Raw genomic sequence first — 11,729 nt, 5'->3', positions numbered from 1 at the left:
CCAAAAGCCAATTTGCTCAACTCAAACACCAATGGGTTCTTGCATGAAACTAAAGTCACATTTCTCACACTTACTTTCCCAAGATTGTGGGGAAAAAAAAAAAAACACAAAAAAAAACCAACCAAAACTTTTATGATAGCAACTTCTGTTGAGATCCATGAATGACTACATGCAGAAAGTAGCAGAATCTCCTTGGAGAGTTCATTAAAAGATTCCTAAAGCTTTTAAATACTCCTTAGAGAGTCTTAGATCATCCAGATAACTTTGGCATGATATGCCTAAATATCAATTTTTTTTTTCCTAAATCAATCCCAAGCTTCACAGAATCATTTAAAGTACACTGAAATTTTAAATTACACCAGATGCAAACTAATGGGGAAAATCTGGATATTTAGTGAGGTATATATTTCTTATCAGTACAGAGACATCAATACAGCCTTTGTGACAGATAACTCAAGTAAGATTAATGAACAAGAAGCAACAAGAAGCAAATGGCAACTTCTCTGCTTAGTACATTACTTGACTGTACACCTTGGATTTGCTTTCAGGTGATAATACAAATATGCCTGGTATTAATAATAAAATCATTTTAATTTCTGGCCATTGATTCTGGATGACCTAAAGATAAAATGGAAGCACTCAGTATCTTCACACAGGCCCTAATGAACCTAGTTTTCCATGATGTAACACCTTCTAATTTATTTCAAATCCAAAATAGCATAGATTACAAAAAGTCTGATCTCTGATCTAATTTAAACACTGATTTTGGTTCATTAGAATGATTCTATGAGGTGCAGATTAACAGGGAAGACCCACAGTATTTAAGTTATATATACACATCTGAGAACTCTCAAATTCTGGCAATGAGTCTTCTGCTTAATTTCTTAAAAAGTTTGCTACACTGTGACAACTCAATTAAATGGCATTGTCCTCTACCTGGCCTTTATCCCTTTCACTATTAGACCAATAAATTTTGGTCTATATACACGTTTATATAAATGTTTATAATAGTATAACTTCTTCCATTATATTAGTTAAAACAAATACACAAGTATAAAGTACAATGACTGCAGGAAGGATTATAATGGTAATGCCAGAAAACAAACAAAAGTTTTAGAAAACCCCCCAAAAACAAACAAAAATCCACCAAAACAAAACAAAAGGAAAAAAACAAAACAAAAACAAACAACAAAACCCTCCAAAACAAAACAACAACAACAAAAACCTGAAACCACCAAAAACCCCACCACAAATACAAAACCAAAAAAGCAAACAAGTGTACTGGTAAGATATTTTAAAAAGTACATCAGTCCTTATCAGCAAGCAACAGGTTTAGTCGCTCTTTTCTAGCTCTGGTCAATAGACAACACTGTTCTTTTTCTAACCTCAGTACAGGAAAAACTCCACAAAATAGAAGTAAAGCATTTAATAGTTGACTTCAAATGTGAATAAACTGTATTAGCAAAGTTCAGAGGAATTCTATTTTACATTTAAACCAGACCAATTCACCTTTCTCCCATTCCCATTAGCAAATTATTGTATAAGGCTTTTGCTTACAAAAAGATAAGTTAGTTCCTTTAGACTATGAAAACCATCCATCATAAGAAAGGGGACTGCAAACTTAATAAAGCCTATTCTGTTAACAGATAACATTAATACGTGCTTGCTGCAACATGTATTTCTCCTTTCTTACATTGCAGAGCTGAGTTACCATGTTTGTGAGCAGACTGATAGTTAATCTGAATCATTTTGTCCTATTCTGGGCTTCATATCTGTTTTCATCCTTATGCTTCAGTATTGTTGGAATGAGAACAGCTGTGAATGGGCACACTACTATCAGCACTTTCTGTGAGGGATCTGCACATGGTCTGATAGCAGCTTGAATAAGACTGCTCTTATTCTGAAGAAAGGAAAAATGACAATTTCATAAATCTTCTTTCAGTATTTAACACCTTATTTTCAGTGACAATTTCTACATTCTGCCTCTGAATACCATCTTCTTCATTCCACAGAAATGTATTCAAAGAAGCATAAGCAATGGAAGTTGTTACATTAGGTAATTGCCTTTTTCTTATTCAATATACAACTTTAGATTTTATAGAGGTAAAACTCTATTATATTATTACCTGTGAAATCACATTATGTGCAGTAACTAGAATAGTTATCTTCTCACCTGTTCTCATCCTGTTCCAGACTCTAGCTTGCTATACTCCAAAGAAGGTGAAAGTTTAGAACGAAAAGGCAAAAATTATTTTAAGCTGCCTTAATTTCTCCTTCAGGTTTAGACACCCAAGCAGAAGTCATCTTTGTCATGAACGAAATTTCCAAGTTATCTACAGGCTGGTTTGCACCTCAAGAAAGCACTGAGCCAAGAACTGTTCACCCTCTTGTCCCATATCCAACAAAAAAATTCCTATAAAGCTGTAGAAGGTGCATAATGCACTACATCTACACACATAAAATCTTGAAGAAACAGAAATTTCTACATATAACATTTGAACAATACCTTCTGTACATAACAGCAAAGGAACAATTTTATTTTGATCCTTTGACCCTAAGCCATTTTCTCATAGAGTTTCCATCCAAAAATTCAATTCCTATTTTTAGAGAAAAATGGGGAATATGTCCTGCAGGATTATAAAAAAAAAAAAAAAGCCAGTTAAAAATAAACTGAAACAAAATGACAAACACTTGCTGCAGTTTTCATGGGCTGTAACTGACAGAGCCGCCAGTGTGCTTATTTGGGATGCACTCTAGTGGACACACACATAACAGAATCAAACAAAGATACAAAAAACTGTGAAAAGAGATTAAAAAGCAAAGGCCACGTGTTATTAAAGTTACTTCATAGCATGTTCTAAAACACTGTCTTGAATTTGAAGGCTGTATGAAGGTTGAAATTTTTGTAGTCAACATGATTGGACATAAAATCATGTTGGATGTGAGTTACATGTGAGTTACTTATCAATTTTTAAAAATTTTACTCCAAAGAACAAGATTCAGTTATACTTACTGGTTCATAAGAGAACTCCATCTATTTATCCAATTACTCCATTCCTCTGAAATTGGCACAGGAAGCTGCTGTGCTTACAGTGTTAACAGGTGCAATTAGAACTGCAGTATCTTAAAGTATGTCCTTAAAATTATATTTTTTAGTAACAGTTAAAATAGTATAATCATAAACTGTGACATAATCAGTTTACTGCAATGTCAACCATAAGGGCATATTCATGCCACCAAAAAGGTTCTTGACTATCATAGAAATTGCAAACCTATACCAATGCAGATTAAATGTAGATAGAAAGCCTGACCACCTCGTCACAAGAGTAGTTCCATTTTTCATTACTTCAAAGGTTACATAAACATTTCTAAGTATTTATACCTGGTAGTGACATTTTTCTCTTTTGATTTTAAGGTTATTCATGTAAGATATGCTAGTTAAAAGCACTCAAAAAGCAATGAAGCAATGAAAAAGGGCACAGGAAATTTTAAAAAAACGTATATTTTTAGGGGGAAAATAATATACTACAATACTAAAAATCATTAGTGCTTACATTTTTAAAAATTGATAGTATTATGCTTAGTAGGAGCTACATGAACAAACGTTATGCAGAGCAAAAAAATATTTATTATACAATTGACCTTTGCCTGTGTAGCATATAGATATTTTTAAGTTTGCCAAAGATAGCAAAACCCTTAGAGCCAGCAATAATATAAAAAAATTAAAGTGAAATTATCACAAAAATCTATTTCATCCCAAAACTGAAGAATGCTGTGAATGCATTAACTGCACACTGAATTTGTAATGAAAGATATTTTCATTATACAATATTGGCAATGACTTAATGTTACTTGTCCAACTAACTTGTATTAGAAGACGCTGAGATACAAAGGCACATTTTATTGAAGCATTTCTTAGTGCTGATGTCTTTTTGATTTATAATGAACAGACATGGAACATTCTTGACAACCTATACCAAAATATCAGAGATAACAGACATCTGTTCTTACAAAATTAATGCATCTTTAGGGATTATAAAACTTATTTTTATAGATAACTATGGATCAAGCTAAATATTGTTCTTATTTTTTTTAGAAATAATAATGGTACTTAGTAAGGACAACGTAGATTCAACTTGTTGATTTACAAATTCAAGACAAATGCAGAAAAGACTTAAAAACTTGACTAATCAAAACTGATATGCGGACTTGCAGCTCACTTAGTATCACACAATACTCAGAAAAGGTTATTTTAAAGTCTACATCAAACACCCAGAGATACAAAAATAACCTAATGATTTCTAAGAGACAAGATCTTCTAGTAGATATGTCAATTCAGTCAGAGTTAAATTCATCTCTTCCAAATACATTGGAAAAATATTCTGATTGGATTTTTGCACCTAGTTTGATGTGGAGAACTCTCTCATCTTCTAACCTGTGGAGCATTCCCTTTTTCTATCAGAAACCATACAAATTTTTGAAAAATCTTTTTTCAAAAATATCTCTTTTAATATAGATTCAAATTATCATACTGTAGCACCTACCCTCAAATAATACCAACACATTAATTTTATGTGTATTTATTATGGTTACACTTCAAGTATCAATGTGCAATAAGCAGAAAATCTATTTGCTTCTCTCATTTCAGTTGCAGTTTTCTTCCTCCAAGTCAGCCATGCTACTACTGTTTAAGAACAAAAAAGAAGAATCAATGTCAGAATTAACAGACTTTATACAAACACCCTGAAAACAAACACACTAAAACAACAGTATGTAAATCAGTTCTTCATATAAAATACATAAATCAAGATACTACACTTCAGGATAAGCAAGTAAGGAGAAGAAAATATATTTACTGCTCTCAGGTCAGTTCGGAACTTTCTTCTGCTTCTGCTGTGAGATCTGTTTTACTCTAAAAAACAACAAAAAAATTCTATCACTTACCAGAATTGACTGAACTTTGTAAAAAGGAAAACAGGAAAAAACTGCACATGACAGACAAGTTGGTACTCATCAGTTTAATCATCTATTCTTTCATTCGGTGGAATACAATGAATGTTGTCATCAGACTTTTATTATAAAATTCAGGGAATCTGGATGAAGCATTGTGATTCTGAGGGCAGAATTATTTCAAAAGTAAAGGTCTATATATTTTACTTTATTGACTGTTCTTAATTTGTAGCTTAATTCAACAAATATATAACTGTAAAACCTCAACGTTACCAAAGGCCAATGTAATCTAACTTGAAACAACTTTATGCATGAAAACTTGGAAGATGGCACATGTAAGAAGCAGCAGGTATGTTTATTAGGTTTTTTAACTTCTTGTGATTTGCTTATTTAAGAATTCATAAAATATGCCTCAAGTCTCAAGAATAATTTTTCATACATAATTATCGGAAAATTATAAAAATTGGGGCTATATGAGATATTTAGAATTCATCTGATTTACCTTAGTGGAAAAAACACCTGTGAAAACCCGACCGTAAGAATAGTCATGAGTATGTTAATAATATATTTAGAGAACACTCAAAAAATAGGCTGTTATTAAAGTAGATTTCAGCATAAAGCACGTTAATATCACAATATAAATTCTGAGCTAGAATTACACTACTGATACCAGAAATAAAGTGAGCAAACTATTAAAGTCAATAAAGGAAAAAGCTTTCTACTAATGACGTACTAAAACTAGTATATCAAAATCTCAAGTTATCACACCTGGAATACTGTAACTGGAAAATGTCAGACAAGTCTCTTAATGACCAATGAATACTCAGAAAACTGAGTGATTTTGCAGGAGTTGGCATCATCTGTTAAAAGCACTGCCTTGCCTTGCTTTAAAGGAAGGCTGATTCATGTTCTCTCATTTCCTTGGACTGTCAAGTATAAAAGGAATTAAAAAATTAGAATGGCTTAACTTGCACTAGAGAACAGGCTACAGGCAGTTTGGAGGTTGTGGCCAAAATGCCATCCCTTAAAGCCATAGGAGAGAACCAGTAACAGTTTAAACCTTCGATAGGTCAGCACAGAAAAGCAAATCTGTGAGAATCATTCATTTGTAATCTCTTTCTAAACACTTACCTCGGGCTGTCCACTCTGATCTAGCTCCTCCTCAGCTTTGGTCAAATCAGGGGTTCCAGGTCTATCTGTAAGTTCAGATACTGTCTGTTCACTTTCCTATGGTAACGAAAACCAGTTTTCAGTTAAAAATACTCCATGTCATGAAATCTACAGAAAATATTTTAAGTGTGTTAAGAAGACATTATATATCAATATAACAAGAACACTTAAGGTAAGTACTATAAAATTTGTTAGTATGTGAATACAGTCTTTGCATGCTTAAAACTTTTTTTAATAACAGCAATTTCAGTTTAAATTTCTACATATTCATTTTTTCTGACACTTTCATACTCTCATCTTTCTACAATTATGTTCTGTCAGTATATTAACAGAGAGTTCTAAAAACTTATGTATTTCTCAAACGTTATGTGCTCCACATAAATTTAAGAGGTATTCACATTTAAAGGCTTTATTGAGATAAACAATTAGCAGTCTATGTTTTTACTGAAGTAGCATCAAAAGACCATATAAAAAGACTCAGACATCTGTTTACACACTCTTCTGTTAGTATAAATTCCCATGTGCCAGGAAGATCTCAGAATCAAGAGGCATCGCAATTCAAAACCACAGTTCCTTTTCCAGCAAAGGACTTTACACTCACACTCTATAAAACATTACTGTCTCAATACTTAAGCTAGACATGCTTATATTGTTATAACTTTCTCATAAATGCCATGAAGGAATGTGGAAGCATCAGCTAAAATAGCCCTATACTAAATTTTGCAATAAATATATGCTCTGTTCTGAATATATACTAATTAAACCTAATAGAGCAGAAAAAGTCCAGGCAAAAAATTCAGACTGCAAAACCAAGGTATTAGACATTTTTTCCCCCATTTACATTTTTTAAAAAAATTATATGTTAATTCAAAGCTCATGGGCTTCTGCCTTGTGTTTCATAATTGATGCCTGCATTCAGAAAAGATGGTTCATTCATGGTATTTTCAAACTACCAACTAAGCTTCGGCTTAAACCTTTTGATCTTCCTGCTGCAACTGCATGTTGTCTTTTTCACTCTGCAGTTCCAGCTTCTCACGTTCTTGCTCCAACTCAGCCTTCTCACGTTCTTGCTCCAACTCAGCCTTCTCACGTTCTTGCTCCAACTCAGCCTTCTCACGTTCTTGCTCCAACTCAGCCTGCAATCAGTTTAAGAAAGGACAAATCAGAAAGAAAAAACCCCACATTCATATTTTCACCGCATTGCTTACAATGCATTCCATAACTGAAATCACAAATAGAACAAAAAGGAGGCATAAAACCTAACTGCAGTGTTAGTAACAAAGTCCTTTCAGTATCATCTGGCTCAACATTTTCAAAGGTTTTGGACTCTCGTGGATAACAAGGCTTTACTACCAAAGGGAAGGAGAAGCAGTTGACTGAAGTTAGTGTACACACTTTGGATACCATCTCATTCCACATGCACTTTAGCAGACTATATTAGTTATCTCCTATACTTTGGATTAAGCTCTTTGGTACTTTGTACAGTATCTAGCACAAATAGATGAACCAATATAGTATAAAATCTATAGAAAGGACTGGTAAGCAATATCATTAACATTAATCATGTCCATCAGCAAACTTTAGTATTTTCAATTGGAAATATCTAATAGAAAGTGTCTATTATTTGTAAGCATTAAGTCCTATTGCATCAAAACTTCAGAAACTTCATAATCTAAATATTTACATTTGACAGCACTAGAGAACACTGTTAGCTCTTGCATTTTGTGAGCAGTTTTAACAAATATGGTCATATTGTTGTAACTAGTTTTCATGTTCCTTTTTGGTACATATAATCAAAATTTGCCTAAATATTTGACTACAGACAAAATTGTTAGGTTAAAAAATGCATCTAACATGAGTATTATTCAATATTTTTCCCATAGTTTATATGAAATGCTTTATTTAATTCTCTGTGAATTACCTCCAGACATAATTCTTATTTCTATTTACTATCCAAAATCACTCATGAAATCCTTCAGCACATAACTTATGGCTTGCAAATTAGGGAATTCCGAATTTAAAAATTGCAAGCGAAATAGAAGGAATGCATCTTACACTAGAACTGGGCTTAATGTGAGCAGCACGAATTCAAAATTACACTTTTAACACTGTGAATGTTAGCCATGCAAAAAAATCTAGTCACATCACGTCAACATCACCACAGCAACACTGAGATTCTTACAAGTTATCAAGTTTACATGACTCCTTTCTAAAGAATAGCTACAAACAGAGATGTTATATTTATTTCTCAGAAGTCCAAACAGTACAGGATTCTAATTGCTTTATGCCAACAGAAAGCTCAGGCAGCTAAGGAAAGAAAAAGGCACCTCACTGCATCAGGCTAAACATACTGCTTAAATAAGCAATCTTCATTCATTGGTTCCCAACCATTTTCAGGACTCTCTAATTGTGTATGCATTCTCATTACCTTTTTTGGCATTACTGATATTACGCTGAAGTAGCTTGAGATAATGGTTGGTTATTATTCTCAGATCTCCTAGAATTTTTGCAATGATTTCTAGCTTTATTTGCACCAGCTCTTGCTCATAATTAACTACAGAGGATAGTCTACTTATTTTCAGCTGCTTCTCATATAAGTCTTATGTTGGTTTCTTTTCAATTTAAGTACCTTCATTTTTAATAACATTGTACTGCATAGTAAGCTTTCCTACCCACGTGATGACTAATAGTTTCAGTTATTTAGAAAAGTGAGATTAAAATACTTCTTTCACGCCAACTTTATCAAAACCATTATAGATTGGAAGTATAGAAAGAGCTACAGGATGCCACAGCACCATATGCTATCGAGAATTATGTAATACTAAGTATTATTAACCTGACGTTGTTCTTCGAGTTTCTGCTGGATCATCCGCTCTTCTTCCTCCCTTTTTCTTAATATTTCAAGCTCTGCTAGTGCTGCCTCCCGTTCTTGTTCCAGCTCAGCCCTCTCCAACATTCTCTATTTCAGAGGTTACACAGAACCAATTAAGAAAACCCAGAGATATATACCATAAATTATATTGTAATGATTTTCTTTTTTGCCTAAGTTGGATCCACCTTTTCTCCTTCATCTAAGTTTCTTCTGTAACGGTAAATCCAATGTGCAAGATACTCTATTGGATCTGCTGGTCGATGCTCTACAACCTCGGCCAGTCCCTTTTTCAAGCAATCTCCCAGGCATTGCTTCAGATACTGAGACTCCATCCAAATCTACTAACAAGAAACAAACAGGTATTAACTATGAATGACAGAATTAAATTAGGGGGGTTAAAAATTGTTGCCTCGGGCAGTTAACTCTGAATATGACATTACTTTTTATGAACCTTGCAATAAATAGAGGAAAGTTATTTAAATTGTTTGTTGTGTTGGTTTAGTTCTTATAAGCTCCAATGATAGGTCAGTTACACCAATCACTGCAGAAAAAAATGCTCAACTCCTCCTCCCCTTATTGTTTAGATACGTATATTTCACAAACTACCTAGAAATACGCTGGTAATTCTAGGTCTACGTAAGAGAAAAAAAAAAAAACATTAAAAGCACAACAGGTCACTGAGTATCTGTATATAAGTCTTCTAAGAACAGTGAAGTACTGTGAATGATCAAGGGCAGATTTCAGTTTGAACTAACATAACTACCTTTAAGGTAAGTATGCAAGACCAGGGCCTGAAGCAAACACTCTATACAGTCATGAAAGGCACAAATCTGAGCACACACGTACGGCGGATTAGTGGGAACTGGGGAGACCTCCAGGCCTTAGGATGCGGGCCCCATAACCTGCGAGGTGAATGCCCTTCCCCCCCACCCCTGCACGTGGTCCGGTGACCCCGCAAGGAGCACACACAGACCACCAGGGAGGCACGGATGAAAGAGGAAGTTTATCGTGGGGTTGGGGTTTATAAGGCTTTTAGGAGGGTCAAAAGGGGACCAATCACTAGGTCAGGGTCACACAGAAAAAACCATCAGGTAAAGGGTCAACAACCAATAGGAGGGGGTTAACAAGGGACCAATGAGAAACACCTCAGGACACCTTCCCAGGACACCTTGTGTGAGACAAGAGCTTCACAGGGGGCGTCGGGAAGAGGGAGACAGTGACACTGCAGAAAATACAAAAAGCCATTTTGAAAACATGTTTAAACCACAGTAAAAACTTCTGTCTCCATAATGCTTGAGCTGTTTTCCTCACCAATCCATCTCTGACAGGAGTTTTTCCACCCTGCATATGGCAAATCCATTGCCACACACACGAGGTTTTACTCGCCCTATTTCAGCAAACACGACCTTTCCTTTACTTCCAAGGGCGCTTAATCCCTTTGGCACAGCCCTGGCGGGGCAGAGAATCCAGGCTCTTGGCACTGCCCTGGGCGCGGTGGCCGGGGTGTGAATTCTGTGCCACCCTCTGCCTTCACGGCGGCTCCTGACGCGGCGAGTCCGAGACGAGCTGTGAGGGCCCGCGGGCACGAACAGACCTGGATTATCCCGGCCCTTTTCACCTGCATCGCCACCCACGCCCTCCGCCCCCGGGCTCTATTTAACCACAGGCGGGGCCTCCACCCCTCCCCTGGGCTACACGCGGGGCAGGCCCGCTCCTTATCCATGTTCCTGGTGCGCGGATTTCCTGGGAGGACCTGACACGTCAGCCCTAGAAAGTTACTCGGACATGGTACTGGCACCTCTTTGCTTCTAGCGCCGCGCTGTAGCTGCTCGCCTTCCCTTGGAGAGCAGCTGCCAGAGCCCCGGTACAGCAACCCCAGCCAGACCCGCTCCCACCCTCCGCCCAGCCCGGCCCAGCGGCTGCCGGCACCGCCCGCCCGCTGCGGCACCGCCCCGGACGCGCGGGGTTGCCCCGCAACAGCGCTGCGAGCCCCGCAGCACCGCCTCCACCGCTCCCTGGGGGGTGTCTCCTAGGGAAAAAAACAGTTTAAATGCGATTGATGCTCTCTCCGCCCGGTTTCCACTCACAACAGAAAGGAGTGTCCATCCACATCTTCAGCCAGCCCTGTCTGCAATCAACTTGCAACGCACCGATGCTTCTCCGTTAATTTAGGGGATTATACACATCTGTGTATGAATGCATGCGGACACGTAGATAAAGACTAGAAAGCAGTTCAGGAAAGAAAATACTCTTGGGATTTTAGAAAAAGGAACCTGAGCTAGCATAGAATAAGAACTTTATAGCCAAGTACAGGGTGTGTTTTTCAATAAATACTTTATTATGGAATTTGAATTTCCAGCTTTAAGGCAGAGTTGTATTTTCTCCTTGGCTGACATTCACCTCCAATTTGACCAGCTGTTTGGCTTACTGGCAAACTTCTAACCAGGTATTTAAAAACCCCTGCATATAATTACAACTGGAAGAATTAATTCAGCGCGGATGTTAATCCTGAAGCTTAACGGCGCTCACATTATCTTAGCAGTTCCCAGGCAGAAATGGAAGGCTGCAGAAGGACTGCTTCCCTGAATGAAAAGCTACACGGGAGTGCTGGAGTTCCGTGAGAGGTAAGACGAGCCGGCTCCATCAGCTCCGGGACGGGAGGTGGTGAGAAGGCGCCGGCCGGGGGGTGTCGCTGGCGCCCCGCGCACACAGAGCGCAGCCGCCCGGCCCGGCCCAG

General features: G+C 36.9%; 1 protein-coding gene across 4 annotated transcripts; it reads right to left on the bottom strand.

The window, feature by feature from the left end:
• Positions 1-4,008: 4,008 nt before the first annotated feature.
• On the bottom strand, positions 4,009-10,563 carry DYDC1 (DPY30 domain containing 1). 4 transcript variants are annotated; one of them, XM_017806914.1, is made up of 7 exons: positions 10,379-10,563; positions 9,178-9,330; positions 8,957-9,079; positions 7,095-7,256; positions 6,082-6,177; positions 4,855-4,912; positions 4,009-4,685 (listed from the first exon to the last, which is right to left on the bottom strand). In XM_017806914.1, exons 2-6 carry the CDS (start codon positions 9,322-9,324, stop codon positions 4,862-4,864), a joined length of 579 nt encoding a protein of 192 aa, XP_017662403.1. In that variant the 5' UTR covers positions 9,325-9,330; positions 10,379-10,563; the 3' UTR covers positions 4,009-4,685; positions 4,855-4,861. The 4 variants fall into 4 exon arrangements, with proteins under 4 accessions (XP_017662403.1, XP_017662404.1, XP_017662401.1 ...); XM_017806915.1 differs by having other exon boundaries at positions 10,410-10,563; XM_017806912.1 differs by having other exon boundaries at positions 4,010-4,685; positions 10,399-10,563.
• Between the last annotated feature and the right edge of the window lie 1,166 nt (positions 10,564-11,729).

This window comes from Lepidothrix coronata, unplaced genomic scaffold (assembly GCF_001604755.1).
Source record: "Lepidothrix coronata isolate B3197 unplaced genomic scaffold, Lepidothrix_coronata-1.0 Scaffold17, whole genome shotgun sequence".
In the NCBI taxonomy this organism is placed as follows: Eukaryota; Metazoa; Chordata; class Aves; order Passeriformes; family Pipridae; genus Lepidothrix; species Lepidothrix coronata.
This window is presented reverse-complemented; position numbering and strand designations above follow the sequence as displayed.

Coding starts and splice junctions, on each gene's coding strand:
- DYDC1 (XM_017806914.1), bottom strand. CDS start 9,324: ATGGAGTCTCAGTATCTGAAGCAATGCCTGGGAGATTGCTTGAAAAAG. Junction 9,080..9,177: donor ACTTAGATGAAGGAGAAAAG/GTGGATCCAACT, acceptor CCTCTGAAATAG/AGAATGTTGGAGAGGGCTGA. Junction 7,257..8,956: donor AACTCGAAGAACAACGTCAG/GTTAATAATACT, acceptor AACTGATTGCAG/GCTGAGTTGGAGCAAGAACG.